This window comes from Lissotriton vulgaris, chromosome 12 (genome assembly GCF_964263255.1).
Source record: "Lissotriton vulgaris chromosome 12, aLisVul1.2, whole genome shotgun sequence".
In the NCBI taxonomy this organism is placed as follows: Eukaryota; Metazoa; Chordata; class Amphibia; order Caudata; family Salamandridae; genus Lissotriton; species Lissotriton vulgaris.
Genome location: NC_141700.1, coordinates 519,491,930 through 519,507,855, shown reverse-complemented (window position 1 = coordinate 519,507,855; position 15,926 = coordinate 519,491,930). Strand labels below are relative to the sequence as shown.

Sequence of the window (15,926 nt, the reverse complement as noted above, 5' to 3'; positions counted from 1 at the left end):
TACTACCGGGTACGCAGGGCCATGCGGAACCAGTTGGGAGAGGACCTGGATTAGCCACCGGAGGTTCCTGAACTTACCTATATGATTAAGGCTGAATCCCCACGCAAGGTAGTTACCAATATATATAAAATAGCAATGTCTCATAGGGAGAACAGGTACACTGCTGCAAGGCTAGCATGGCAAAGGGACTTGCAAATAGTGATAGACGACGATATGTGGCGATACTGCTGCATGAATACAAGGAGAGTATCGCTACATGGTAAACACTGGCTTATCCACTTTAAATACATTAATAGGGTATTCTACACACCAGAACGTCTGTGCCGATATGGGTTGCTGGAGGAAGCAACGTGATAGAGATGCCGCGCCAATAGCAGATTTCTTTCATCTGGCGTGGCAGTGCCCAGGTATCTATGCATATTGGGTTGAGATCTTCGGGAGCTGAGCAGAATAGTAGACATACCGCTGGACCCAGATCCCGTGGTCGCCCTCCTAGGATACTCCAAAAAGCTGCCTAGGGCGATACGCAGATTGGTAGATATGGGCACCCTTATGGCTAAGCGGGTGGTTGCCTTGTGTTGGATGAGGGGGCCGACGCCCACAGTGAGACGATGGACGCATGATTTGTTGTACTGCTGTACGCAGTCAGATAACTACAACTGATTGCTTCCACCACGTAGCAGACGAAAACATTTCTGGGGACTATTTCTGGCACAATTACCCAGCGGGAATGAGGGTGCAGTTCCGGAAGGGCTGAATTCCCAAGGGGAGGGTGTGAAGCAACACAGAGAAGCACACAATGAAGGATCATGATTCGATAGCAGCATCTGAAAAGGAGTGGGGGATTTGGGGTAGGTCTCACAGGTCAAGCGTAAATTCAGAGACAGTGGACACATGGCATGGTCGCAGGGGATGGGAGCGGGCGGGAGCGGTTGCCTCGATAATGGGGGTAGATGTGGAGGGGGCTAAACCGAGTGGGTATTGAAATATAGTCTGACGGAGTGTAGCAGGATTACTGCAGAGATTCACCCAGCGCTATTCAAGAGGTCTCCTCCTGTTGGTGTTACTGTTTGTCGCCTGAAAATAAATAAATAAATAAAATAGCTTACAGAGAGTAGTAAGCACGTGCATTAAGTGCACATTATCTTTTAAATAATTAGAGTACCACTGGGACACAGCTAAAGGCGTTCAGTCAGTAACCATCCAAATTGTCAGATACTTCCAGGATATGATCTTTGGGTTATGCACATCCTACATTGGAACAGTGTGGTAACTCCACACAATGCCACCCATCTTTAGATTAACTGATAGGCTAGACGTAGAGGAAGGGGGAATTCTTAAATAGGTTTCCTCCAGGTCTGCCTTTAATTATTCCTCCCACAACATCCCTCCCTGATGTGCAAACTCATGTGAGTTGGTCTTACTAGTTAATTTCTTCAGATTGCACCCAGTGCCAGGAAGTAAAACTCAGTTTTGACCCCCTTATTGAAGGGTGGAATTCCCAGTAGGAATAGTTTAGGGTACCAGCTCAATGGGGTCATCCTAGAAAGCTTAACAGGTGATATAGTACCATTACCAGAAAGCACCTTTCATGACACAGATCACGCGTATGCCAGAATTCAGCTGTGATTGAGTCACACCTGGGGCCTCCTGCAGGTTTATTAATATGCAGTCAATGTACTGCTGATGAGATATCTAGGCTCCTGTAAACCATATAAAGTGTAGTAACTTCAATCTGTTAGTATACAAAACCAATCTCGTGTACTTGCACGCCCTATCCCATTCAGCATTTGCAATTGTAGTACCCACAGCAGATTCCCATGTGTCTGTAACTTTAGTAAATCTGACAACAGCCTTATTCTTGGTCGTATCTTGCAGGGCTCTTACAAAGAGCTCCCTTTCTTTGTCAATGTGTTTATAGCCCTATTGACATCATGTTGCCATTTGACAGCAGCCGGGTTGATTTATTGTGCACATGGTTTGGAAAATATGACAAACACACCATTAAGGTTTTTTAACTGAAGAGTCGTGTTGTTGTTTTTAAAGTAAAGAAACTGTTGCATAGAACTAATGTAGAGGGCTAAAACCTATATTTGCATTTACAGACGCCTCTGAAGAAGGGAATGCACTTCCCGAAATGCATTAGGCTGTTCAATAAACGTCGTGGTTTGAGAAACCTGCTTTGGACTCCTGTGCTTTTGTGAAAAACCAGTCAAGATGAAGATTGAATAAAATGAATTAAGCAAAAGTTAAGAGTGGATTAAACTAAATAGTTAAACAAAGAAGAATAAATGAGAGTAAAGAATGAAACTGATTCATTGGATTCAAACCAAGTCAGGGCTGTGCAGCCTGGTGGAATCAGTAAAAGGGTTCCTTCGTGGATTTGTACAGATCACGCGTATGCCAGAATTCAGCTGTGATTGAGTCACACCTGGGGCCTCCTGCAGGTTTATTAATATGCAGTCAATGTACTGCTGATGAGATATCTAGGCTCCTGTAAACCATATAAAGTGTAGTAACTTCAATCTGTTAGTATACAAAACCAATCTCGTGTACTTGCACGCCCTATCCCATTCAGCATTTGCAATTGTAGTACCCACAGCAGATTCCCATGTGTCTGTAACTTTAGTAAATCTGACAACAGCCTTATTCTTGGTCGTATCTTGCAGGGCTCTTACAAAGAGCTCCCTTTCTTTGTCAATGTGTTTATAGCCCTATTGACATCATGTTGCCATTTGACAGCAGCCGTTAATTATCCTCTCACCCCTATAGTGTATGTTAGTCTTATGGTGCACAGTTGCTTCTTGGACAATTAACTTTTTCCATCATCCATAAAAGATACCAATAAAACGTACTATGTCATCACCAATCAAAATTGAAACAAACTTTAGAACCACTTTGCAGTTTAATCGCGTTTTATAACGAGTAATACCTTCCACTCAATTTTGGAGCTGTCCAGCTCTCGTCTCATTTCTTATTCCCACTTCTTTCCCATATTATAGTTGGTTTTAATTTTCTCGCGCCATATTTCCTTTTACCGTTTATTAATGTTTATTGCTGCCCTCTATTGTAATTGAATCCGTATTTTCAATCTGATTTTTAACTCTAGATTAAAGCATTTTTTGGTTGCATATCCTTTTTTAGATCTTAGCTACAGACTGCCTGAGCTATATTTTGTGGACGCCATATTGTCTACAATACCATATGGAGAGTACGCTTGAGTCAGTCCCTTGACGGCTAGCTTATTTGTATTTCTCAATTCCCCTACTCCCTGTTCGAGAGCGTTCCTCCCTGTTCTTGTATTTGTTTGCCCCTAGAGCATAACTCTTTCACATCAGTTGTGATTGGCAGACTTGTTACCCTTTGACTAGTGATGTGAGTGGACTACATTTTTAAATCTGTTCTTCACTCTATGGGAGTGCTCCACTTTCCTCTCTGTTCATCTGCTCTTACTAACACCCCTCATCCTCACTCGTCCATTGCCCTCCACCCCCCATTATATATATATAATGAACCCATCTCCCAGAGGATGTTTGTGCGAGAACCCAGCAGCTGCACACTGCTGCCGGGCACCTTGCTTTCACACCCGATGCTCCCTACTCCTTCCTCTGATAATTGTTTTCCCTTTTTGCAAGGGTCCAGCAACTGCTCACTGCCATTAGGTCACTCACTTCTTTTGTATTGCACTCGCACACATGTCTATTTTCTAAATGTACTGTTCTAAAACGGTCTTTAGTCATGTTGGAATAGTTGACTTAAAATAGCTGTCTGTGCATTATGCCAAATGGGTAATCCTGCTGGTGCCATCTTGTAATGATGAAATGTAATGTTTTAACTTTTCATGACGGTGGCCACGTATGTATGCATATGTAACAGCTTGCCTTTTTCATTTGCCATTACAAGATGACGGATGCCATTTTAGAATGAAAAGCATTGGCCAACAAATAGGTTGACAATCTCTCATTAAAAGCGAGTCCTGTTGACTTTGCCAATTCCTACTCAGTCAATTCTCAAAGGATGGGACTTGTCTGGTGTTTTCATGCTGAATATTATCTGTTGTTCGTTTGTCTTTTTGTCCTTTGCAGGGCGCAAAGCTCATACAGCTTCCCTCATCTTGAACTCAGGAGAATCGGCTGAATTTGATGTGCTGTTCAAACCCAATGTGGCCCTTCCCTTCAAGGCCACAATCCGCTTGGCAGTGGTGGATAACCAATATGAGGAGAACAATGTGCAGTTGGTGGGAGAGGGATATGAGGATGATCTCACCCTGGACAACATCCACAATCTTGCCTCGGTCAGCAGTTTGGAAAATGCTGAAGGGCAGCTGGAAGACGATCAAGTAGAGGGTGAGCAATAGTGACTTCTGTTGTGTGTGCAGATTGAAGGAATTTGAACAAGTGAAATTGCACACATGCTTTCATCTCCAAATATCTTAGTGACCATATTTTATTCTCTTTTTAAAGCAACCCGTACTGATCACCTTCATTTTGGGGACTGTCACGTTGGAAAGCGTTATCAGGCAACATTTACAATGACCAATCGTAGTAAGTCAGATGTCATGAGGTTTGAATGGCCAGCTGACCCCCCAGTGCGCTTCTCTCCTCAGGTATGTAAAGCTGTTCCACAATGTTTCACAATACTGCTTTTTGACTATATAGGGTGCAGTACCTGGCTCTAGAATGTATGCTGATGGCATATCATGCATGTAGGAAAGTAGGATCTGCTTTCATGGTTACCCCCACTATTTGCTGGTTTTATTCGGCTTTCCGAATAGTCTGACTGGGCTCCTGCTAATCAGGACCCCAGTCACTATGAGTCCTCCCTAAATTTGACAATGGTGTGTACTTTGGTACCTTCAAAATAGGCTACTGGTGCACCCCCCCCGCCAGGACTGGCGGGGGGGGGTAGTATTCCAAAGTGTTTGACACCTTATACGATATGTTTTGATAAAACCAAACCAAAGTTAGCATTAACCGCGAGGATTATAATGCACTTAAGAGTATATGGTATGGCTATATCATAGAACAGCTATAAGGAGATGGTTCCGAAAGCTGCAGAGGGGCTCAGCTCATGCTAGGGCACCCTCTCACATAAAACCAAGCACTCTACCTCCAGGATCGTCGAGGTCTGCCTTAGGAGTGGCTTATAGGTGTATATGTGTCTATATATGTATATAGATATGGGTATACTATATCTAAGTAAGGGGTGATTACACCACCTTACCCAGGTTGTGTGAACAGACCTGTGGTGTCGGTTTGGAAGGCAAACCAGGGGTGGCACAATACATGCTGCAGCCCCTGGTAGGCCTAGGGTGCACCTATGCCCTGGGTACCTATGGTACACTATACAGGGGCTCACAAGGGTGACCCAGGAACCAATCTGGTATGTACCTAAAGTACATGGTATCAATTTAGAGAGAGAACAGCTGGGCTGTTGTCCTGATTAGCAGGTCCACAGCCACACTAAAGTAAAAAGAAAACAGAGAATCACAGCAAAAAGTGGGGGTAACCATAGGAAGCAGGCCCTGCTCTCCTACAGACCCTAATTCTGAGCATGAGAAAGAGGAGTCTGAGGACTCCACCTTGATGAACTCCGAGCCAGGGGATAGTGCAGATGGCACGGAGGGTGTTCCAAGAAGTAGGTCCCCCTTTATTCCTCCTGGGAGCGTTCAGAGCAGACAGAGGCAATCTAGGTCTCCGTGGAGAAGAAATACCACCTGATCAAACTTGAGAGAGTTAGACTCCAGTTCTGCCAAGATCCGTTGGCCATAGACATTGAGGCCCTGGAAGTCCAAAAAGCTAGGAAAAACCCGGGATTAGATTCCCATGGTGGCAGCCCAAGTGTACCTAGAATCAGGGAACCGTCCTTTGACCCTAGGAACCTGAGCAGGATAGTCCCTCCTTACCAGGAGGGGGTTAACATTCAGAAATTGATGTCTACCTTGGAGAGGGCCTGCAAAGCTCAAAAGGTCCTCATGGGCAGTGGGCAGTTATCTATCCAGTGCCTCTCCTTTGCTAACAAAGGTAGAGATAAGCTGAGCATGGTTAGAGAAGAGGATGCTGAAAATTATTCAGTTCTGAAAAGTGCACTCATTGATGGGTTTGACTTAACCACTGAACAGTACAGGATTAAGTTCAGAGACACCCAGAAGGCACACACCCAAGACTGGGTAGACTTTATTGTAGTGCTATTAAAGCTCTGGAAGGCTGGCTTCATGAAAGCAAGCTACAGCACTATGAAGGATTGTAAAGTTTGATAAAGAGGGAGCACATCCTTAATAACTGTCAGAACCAGCTACTGCACCAGTACCTGATGGACTCTGATCTGACCTCTCCCTAAGAATTGGGAAAGAAGGCAGACAAATGGGTCCGCACCAGGGTTAAGCAGAAAAACCATGGAGGTGGTGGTGACTGGAAGAAGGATTCTTTCGAAGCCCAAGAGAAAGGTGGGGATAAGTCTAAAGAGAAGTCCTCTGAAGGTCCCCTAAAGTCTTTCTCTGGGGGTGGGTCCCAAACTCCTTCTTCCCCTGGAAAGAAACGTTATTCATATGTCTACAAAGAGAAAGGCCACAAGAATGGGACTCCAATTGCCCTAAGGCTTGCAATGATAATACCCCAACTGCTACACCCCCTTCTGCCCCAAGTAAAAGCCCTCCAGGTGTTAGTAGTGCACCCACAATTTTAATTGGGTTCTCATGGGGTACTGAGGTGGATAATGGCCTAGCCAGATCCCCCACCCAGGCCACCTTAGTCTGTAATGGTGGCATGGGTTTTGCCACTTTTACTGTAAGTCCCAATACCTTGGACAATTCTAGACAGGAACCTCTGATTAATGGTCATAAAATCCTAGCCTGTAGGGGCACATGGACTAGTGTCACCTTGGTGACAGGAAAACTGGTGTCCCCACTTCCGCTTTTACCTGGGTACATGTATCAGATAACCAACACTGATGGTGTTAGGACAGACCATCCCGTGGCAATAGTCAATCTGAGCTGGAGAGGGGTAACTGGCACTAAAAGGTTTGCAGTGTTCCCAAACCTGTCTGCAGATTGCCTCTTGGGCAATGATCTGGAAACTTCAGCCTGGGGTGAAGTAGAACTGAACACCCATCTAGAAATCTTAGGCCTCCCTGAGCAGGTTGGTGTGACCCTTAGGGCCCAGTCCAACCACAGGGAATTCCAGGAGCAGTGGAGCCTGAAAGAATGGCACACCCTGCTCCAACAGAGAGCACAAGCGAGAAAGAAAAGCCTTTCTCCCCCCAGACTTTAGGTGAGGGTCCCCCTCCCCAGGGAACTGATCCTACCACTTCTGAAGAAACTGCCCCAGAGGAGGTCAGGCCTGTCTTCACCAAGGGCATGGGAACCTTCCAAGGAGGTACCCCATCAGGAGCAGGTATCCTGTCTATCTCTGCCAGGCCTCAGTCAACCTAGTGCTGCAGAGGCCAGGGATGTCAGTGGACCCCAAAGGGCCCACTGCCAAGAGGAATTCCCTCCTCCACAGTTTAGGGACCCCCACCTAGTAGTACTAGTCAGGTGGATAATCCTCAGCAATCTGAGGGATCCCTCTTACACTTAGCAAGTGACATCCCCCAAATGGTCCCTATTGGGCAAAGTAAAACATGGGAGAAGGCTGTCCCAAACCTTCACTTGCCCTACACAGCCAAACAGGCTCAACCAAAAGCTGTAAGCACCCAAGTGTTCACTCCCAGGGATAGGTACAGATAAGTCATAGAGAGAAAGGCCTCTGTTGCGGCCAGTACTCTGAAGAAGTTGAGACCAACCTGTAAGGGCCTCACTTCCCTAATCAGACACTCTTGGCTCAAACAGCTGACAGGTAGACATATCAAACTTATGAGAGGATCCAAGCCCCTACAGGGCGGGAACGTCTCAGTCGACTACTACATATATGACCACTTAGGAAATAAAGACTCAACTGGGGAAGGTTAGATCTATCTCCTTTAGTTTAGTTTGGGGGGGGGGATACGTAGGAAGGTAGGATCCTTCTGCGTGGTTACCCCCACTTTTTGCTGGTGTCAATATGTTTTTCTGACTAGTCTGACTGAGATCCTGCTAATCAGGACCCCAGTATCTGTGCTTCTTCCCTAAATTGGACATGGCGAGTACTTGGATACACTCCAGATTGGCTAACTGGTGTACCCTGATAAGTCCCTAGTATATGGTACTAAGGTACCCAGGGCATATGTACACCAGGGGTCTCCCTTGGGCTGAATCATGTATTATGCCACCCATGAGAGACCACTCAAATTGTGACTACAGGCCGGCCATTTCAGCCTGTGTATGCTGGTGCTAGCACCACTTACGACAGATATACATTTTCTTATATCTGAGGTCACTACATTAAAAACCAATAAGTCACCCCTAAGGCAGGCCATTCCATCCTGAAGGCAGAGTGCTCCGTTTTCAGTGTGAGGGCACCCTTGCATGAGCAGGGTATCCCTACAACCTTCAGAGTCCATTCTCCCGGGTTGTAATTGCATCAGCCATTAAGAAACATAGAGTCATTACGTGATGACCATCTCTAAACTGGCTGTAACAAACCCTGTCATGTTTGGTAGCAAACATGTTGTAATCATTTATTTATTTATTTATTTTATTTAAAACACTTATAGAGCGCAACTGTCACCTGACAGGTATCCTGGCGCTGAAGTAATCATACCCCTACACCGTAAATGGTGTTGGTGTATGATTCCATGCAATTGTAAAGCTCCTTCTGGAGGCCCTCAGTGCTCCCAGTACTAGTCTTCTAGACCTTTGCAGCAAACTATGGCTGCTGCCGACCAGACACGATTCTGCCCTCCTGCTGCTGAGCCAAGCTCAAGCAGAAGAAGGCAGGACAATAGGTATCCTGTCACAGGGAGGTATGACAACCTACCAGACAGGACTTGGTGTATTGGGACAAGGTGGGGTCACTTGCCAGTGCCACTGAGACTGCTTGAAGGGCATGTTTGGTGCCCTCCTTGTATACTCTATTTCAAACCAGTTCAGGGAGCTCTTGGTTTCCACTCTGGCACAAACCTGGACAAAGGACATGGGAGTATCCTTCCCACTGTCCAGCCCCCTAGCACTGAATGGTCTACGTGAGAACAGCTCCATTGTCATCAAGGCGGCGGACAAAGGTGGAGCAGTGGTGGTGCAAAACACTGGGGATTACATAGAAGAAATTGAGCAACAACTGGATGTATGGGAGAGTTACCTACCTACACCAAGAGATCCCACAATGGAGATCAAGTCCCTCATTGAAGCATTAACCGAAGAGGGTCTACACAGATGCTTCCTGAGTGCACCGGAAAAGGAATCCCTGAATAGAAAGGAACCAAGAATACCCACAATATACACTCTTCCCAAGGTACACAAACGCATGGAGAAACCACCCGGCAGACCTATTGTTTCAGGTTGTGGGTCAATACTGGAACCAATCAATCAATTCATTGACCACTTACTACAACCCTGGGTCTCCAAAACCAAGTCATTTGTCTGCAACTATATGCATATTATCTAATTGTTGGAAGATCAGCCATTTGACATTGGCTCACAATTCCTGGTGACACTTGATGTCTCATCGCTCTACACATCCATACCCCAAGCCAAGGCGATAGATGTAGTATGTTCCACACTGGACAAATGTCCAGCACCACATTGGATACCCACAGATTTCCTAATTGACCTGTTGGGAATTGCTATGAAGAAGAATCACTTTGTGTTCAGAAAACAGATCTACTTCTGATGCAAGGGAGTAGTCATGGGTGCAACATACGCACCCAGCCTGGCGAACATCTACATGGATGATTATGAAAAGGAACACTTGTACTCCCACAACAACCCATTCATCGACTGCATAGCAGTCTGGAAGAGATACATAGACAACGCGGTCATGATCTGGTCAGGTACAGAGGATCAGTTGAAAGAGTTCTGCGTATGGCTTAATGGAAGAAATAACGATATCCAATTTTCCATGAACTAAAATAGGAAGACCATCGACTTCCTTGACATCACTTTCAAAGTGGACAATGCTGTTCAGGTGTGGCATGCGGCTAAAAGACATCTGAAGTGGGAGGGGAGGCTTACACTCGCCACCCCGTTGTGGAACTGTGAGAAACTGGGAAGTCTATGGAAGTCTAAAGGCTTCGACAAATGGGACCTCATTGGGATCACACAGATTAAAGATGTCTGGGGAGGGTGCATGGTCCACACATTTCACTCTCTTCAGCAACAATACCACCTTCGCGACTGTGAACACTACCGCTACCTTCAGATTAGCCATGCATTGCTTGCACATAGTCCCATAGACACTTTGCTTCCCGACGCCTCCCCCCTTGAAGACCAGGTATTGGATGGTCACCTCCCTGAAAAGACCATCTCCTTAATATACAGGAAACCCACAAATAATATGGAGAATCACACTGGAATGCTGATGGGCTGGAGTTTAATGATGAGGACTGGCGGGAGGCAGTTTCCTCTCCTCTGGTGGTGGCGATACAGATGCGTCTCAGGTTGGTGCAATTAAAGATCTTACATAGGTCATATGTTACGGGGCCGAGCCTGGTCCGAATGGGTCACTCAGAGGGTGTGGAGTGCAGGAGGGGATAAGGGGGACTAGGACCGTTCATGCATATCTTGTGGCACTGTACGGTGGTGCAGACGTACTGGGAGAAGATACACAAGAAGATGCAAGAGGTCCTAGGGGTAGAGTTAAGGCCGGAGGCCTGCAGGTGTATCCAGAATGTTTGGGAACCCACAGATCTGAATGCGTACAGCAAGCAGTGGGTGACATTGGCATGCTTGATAGCAAAGCGTAATATTACTCAGTTGTGGTGAGCAAGCCAGTCGCCCTGGGTAGGGAAATGGGATGAAGATTTGGATTGGTGCTTGTTTAGAGAACGCTCAGTGTATGCGGCTAGAGGGTGTCCTGCAAAGTGGGGGAAAGTGGGGGACGCTTGGAATCATTACTGTGAGGATATCTGTGTGCTTCCGATGCGCCAAGATGATGCAGAGGTGCACGAGTATCCTTGATCCATCCTCACTATTCTGGATTGTATCTTTTTGATGTATGGAAAGTAACGATGATACCTGTAACAGTTTAAATTGTCACCTGATGCTTCTTCTTTTTTGTCGCTCTCTCAATAAAAAGAATTTTAAAAAATGCTTTCTGTGAAAAACATATTACTAGAAAATACTGAAAACGTTAAAGTACAAAGATTATCATGAAGTAAATAACCTCCTTAACATATAGGATTTAAATCAATTTTCCTAACTACCATCCCATAATAAAAGTCATACTCGGAAACCTCCTTTGTGTTGAATCCTTATTCAAGCCTTTTCTTATCATGACCGACACCCACCCTCAACTAATAAAAACAATGTACTCGGCTGGTTCAGTATATGCTGTACACCTATTGGTGACGCATCCTGCTATGAGTTCATATAACCCTTAATGATAGTTGTAGTGGTCTCTGATAGCCAAATCTCTGAAAGGGTAGCTGTGAAGAACAGCTAAGGCTATTTCAGGTGGGTGTAAAGGGGGTACATTACCACTCAGTAAAGCTTACACACAAAAAAGAACCACACCAGCGTTAGAAAAAATACCTTGTATTTATCATACACGAACTCTAAAACTACCTTGCTATACCTCATACCCGGAGATATCAAGTCACAATAGAATATACATCAAAACAGGTAAGTAATACACATAAAACACATGGACCCCGATGGAGGAGCCAAACCATATACTAAGAAAATAGAATGCCAGGTGAGTACCCCAACGAGACAACCACCCAAGGATCTGCGGACCAGTGGAAGCAAGAAACCACCAAAGGTAAATAGTTAGATTTCCCAAGGCACCTGGGTGCAGAGGTGATACCCCAGGTCAACGTCCATAGAATAACATGGGGAAGTCCCAGTTGGAGTATTATAGATTCAGGGCTCTTCCCAGAGGACCCAGAGGAAATGTCTTGAAGATGCAGCTCTGGAGCTCAAGTGACGATGCAGAGCACAGGAGCCATCCAGGTGCTCTCCCACGCCGATTGAAGAATTCAGGAGGGTCAGTGGCCAGCAGGACCATCAATAAGTCTTGGCAAACACAACAGTTGTGTTGCATGAAACAATGCTTAGTTGCATACCAGCACGATCTGTGGGACTCACCCAGCCAGGGTATGTCAGGGCCAGCCCTCAGCAAACAGGAGAGTGAGCAGAAATCAATTAAGACCCCAGAGGGATTCTCTGGCAGCAGGCTCTGGGAGTTGCAGGGAGGCGTCTGCAGCACACAGAAGATGGATGCCCACGTTGCTGGAGAAGCAGGGAGGAAGTCACTCTTGAGGCTGTGTGATGCTGATTCCTGGGGCTTCTTGGAGCATTAAGATATTCAGGCAGGAGAGCTAACTAGCCTTGGTAACGGCAAACAGACGCGGTGCACAGGGATGCACTTCCAATCAGCTAGAGAGGGATTACAGTCTCCCAAGTTGCAGTGAAGACTGGCCAGGCCTATGAAGAGCCAACAAACCACCACCTGTGTTGCATAGCCGAGAGGTGTCTGTGGGACAGCAGGATCCAGAAGCTGGTCGTCGTCATTGAGGCTAGAGGCCCCTTCCCTCCAAGGGAGATTCTGTCTTGCTATCTGGATGCAGTCAGAGTTGTGGGAGACTCCGAACAGAAAGATGCACAGCCACAGAAGTTGTGGAACTTGGAAGACCATGGAGATGAATTTGCAGTAGGACCCTTTGTACCAGAAGCAGTCTTTGTCTTGATTCCTGGCTCGGTCCAGCAGCAGTGTTCAGTGCCTAACACCATAGATCTTTAGATAGATCTTTAGGGGAAGGCAGTTGGTTTTTGAAAACGAAGCCCGGATAAATGTAAGGAGCCACCCTCCAGGGAGCCCTTAAGTAACCCAGAAAGGGGGTAACACTACTTCTGTGGAGACCCACCTATCAGGAGGGGTCAGGGATGCTATTCAGGTGGACTGACCAGTCAGATTGTCTCAGGAACCTCTGCCCATTTAAGATTCAAGATGGTAGAATCAAGTGGCCACCTGGGGAAGCTCTGGACTCCTCCCAGGGGAAGAGCTGGACAGGAGGGTGCTCACTCTGACTCTGTTTAGTTTTGCTCCAGAGCAGGAGCCAAGGTCTCCTGAACTGGGGAAAACTGGTTTATGCAAGGAGGGCACCAAATGTTCCCTTCAAAGCAGTCTGGAAGCGCTTGTAAGCACCCCATTTCTAAAGGAGAGGTGGTTATTCCTCTCCTCTGCAGGAAATCCTTTGTTCTGCCCTCACCTGCCCGAGTTAAGCGCACTGGCTTGGATGCCGACCCTGCAAGGCTACACAGGTAGACATGGTGGAGGTCCTCTAATGAGCCCCACAGTATATCGGACCATGCAACTAGCACCGTAATCAGTGTAGTGGCATGATTCCAACATGTTTGATACCAAACATGACCGGGTCCGGTGAAGCCATTATGTAGCTGGACATCTCGACTTTGCTATTGTCCACTAAATACCATAAATTGGCTTGGATGTATGACATTACAACGCATGTTTTTACCACGCATGCTGTTACAACGCAGTTTTTACAATGCAGTTTTTACAACGCATGCTGTTATAACGCATAGCGCTTTGGGGTGCTGGATAGTGAATAGTTTAATTTACTATTCCAACTCCAGACCCCGTGGATAGTAGGGAAGGTGTTGGATAGTAAATTAAAACTACTCCCTATCCTAGAGCGCCCCCCAGTGCAATGCGTTGTAATGGTTTTCGTTGTAAAACCTGCTTTGTAAAAGCACTGCGTTGTAAAAGTTTTGTTGTAAAGGATGTTTCTCCAATGGCTTCCCCGCATTTACAAAGCCAGAGAATGGACTCAGGGGTTTGTAGGGGTGTCTCTGCTCCTGCAGGGGCAACCTTACACTTTAGAACCATGCACCATGTCTGTGGGATGTAAGACCTACCTTTATGGTGACTTATAGGTTTAAAGTGGAGTGACCGGGATATAAACAAGACCTGCAGAAACAGTTTGCATGGGCTCCCATTGGTGGTACAATACATGCTGCGGCCCATGGGATAGCCGTGATGTACCAATGCCCTAAGTACCTTAGTACCATATACTAGGGACTTACAGGGGTACACAAGTATATCAATTGGGGGTGTAAAAGTTCTTAACAATGAATTGAAGAGAACGAGCACTGACACTTGGGTCCAGATTAGCAGGATCCCAGTGTACTACAGTCAAAATACACTGACAGCAGGCACAACGTGGGGCTAACTAAGCCAGAAAGATCCTACTTTCCTACAAAGAAGATCAGAAAAAGTTGGCTGTGTCCCACAAAGGGGATCACAGAACCCACCAGCTTTTTTCTGTTCCTAATAAATTATCTTGTTATCTGAGATGATATGGACACACTCCAGAGGGATTATGACAAAACTATTCTTGATATAAATGACCCCTTAAAGATCTTCATTCCAAACCCAGCCATCAGGGTTTTACCGAATCCCTATTTAAACACAGAAGAAATGCATATTCTTAAGAAAAAGCATGGTGCAGCTCAAACTCTTAAATGCCATTAGAAAGGGATACCAAAAGACTATATCATTAGCAGCAGCAATAATATTATGCATCCATGTAAACAAGCTTCCATACTCACCAGTTGTAGCAAACTACTTTTGTTCTTCATCGACATAAGAAAAGATATTGTGAACAAAATCATACTTAACTTTTCACAAGTGGATAGTCTCCACTCTTAAATCAGTGGTCATATGGGACAACATCATGTATTATCAAAAATGATAACGCAGCTGAAAATCACAAACTATTTTCAAGACTTTCTTTTAGAACAAATCATCAAATCCAGCTTTATTTTCAAGTGTGTGACTAATATCTTAGCAAAGTTCTAATTTCTCATAGCTAGGAAGAGTCATTGTTTGTTCAAATAAATAACCGAATAAGTAACCAAATGAGTCAATAATGTTCTCCCTGCCTTTTTCCAGGCAGATTTAAAGGCTGGATTCAGTGCAGAGACTGCTACATTGAAGGTCTTCAGTGACCTATACTGCATCATTAGGGCACGCCCTTCCTATTCCGCAGGAATAGGAAAAGAGCCCTAATGCAGCTAAACCAAACTTCAGGCCCCAGAGGATTTTGAACAGTTCACGTGAATCACAATCACGTGACCTGCTCTCATGCACGAGCTTTCCCCCTGGCCGCAGCATTTGGCACATCAAAGGCTTCCCTGCCCCTCCCCTCCCCCCGCCGTCACTTATACACGGCCGCAGGCCGTGCCTCCCTTCTACTTCCCCTGCTCTCTTCCCCCAGTGCTTGTTTGGTAAATGTTCCTCTTGCTCTGGTTCTGAGTTGCGTTTATGCTCCGTCTGCTATAAAGAATGCATGCACTCTGCGCTGCCTGTCATTAGAGATACTTGGAAACATGTCACCTCTCATTTCGGTAGATTGCCCTCGATTGAGCCAGCCAGTCCTGCTAAAATACAGCTATGCGCTCTTTCTATCTGTTCTGGATCTTCCCAAACTCAGACTAGTGACCTTTGTGTGCAGATTTTATATAACGCGAACTCGACCCGCAGGTATTGGAGCTCTTCACATGAGCACCAGTTATGTTACACAAGGACACTTTCGTTGTGTGGTAGGCGCAGGGAGATAAAGTGATTTGATCAGAATCACAGGATGCTGAGCCCACGCCGAGGCTCCAACTCGGTTCCCCAGCAGCATTTGGCACATCAAAGGCTTCGCTGCCCCGCCCCCGCCGTCACTTATTCACGGCTGCAGGCCTGCCCTCCTCTTGCTGTCTGTAGTTCCTTTCACCCCCGCCGTCGTCCTGCTGTCCGTGGTAACTCTCACCCATTGCTTCTGTTGCATATGTTTAAACTTGCTGTTATATCGGCCCTTGTGTAGCACAAGCAACAGACTCCAACTTC

The 15,926-nt window shown here is 46.0% G+C and overlaps 1 protein-coding gene across 1 annotated transcript in view; it reads left to right on the top strand.

Annotated features, from left to right (window-relative positions):
• Positions 1 to 15,926, top strand: part of HYDIN (HYDIN axonemal central pair apparatus protein) — a 2,950,008-nt gene that overhangs the window by 2,165,385 nt on the left and 768,697 nt on the right. The window contains exons 64-65 of the mRNA XM_086945295.1: positions 4,086 to 4,346; positions 4,464 to 4,606. Coding sequence (XP_086801421.1) covers positions 4,086 to 4,346; positions 4,464 to 4,606 — 404 coding nt within the window. The remainder of the gene's footprint in view (positions 1 to 4,085; positions 4,347 to 4,463; positions 4,607 to 15,926) is intronic.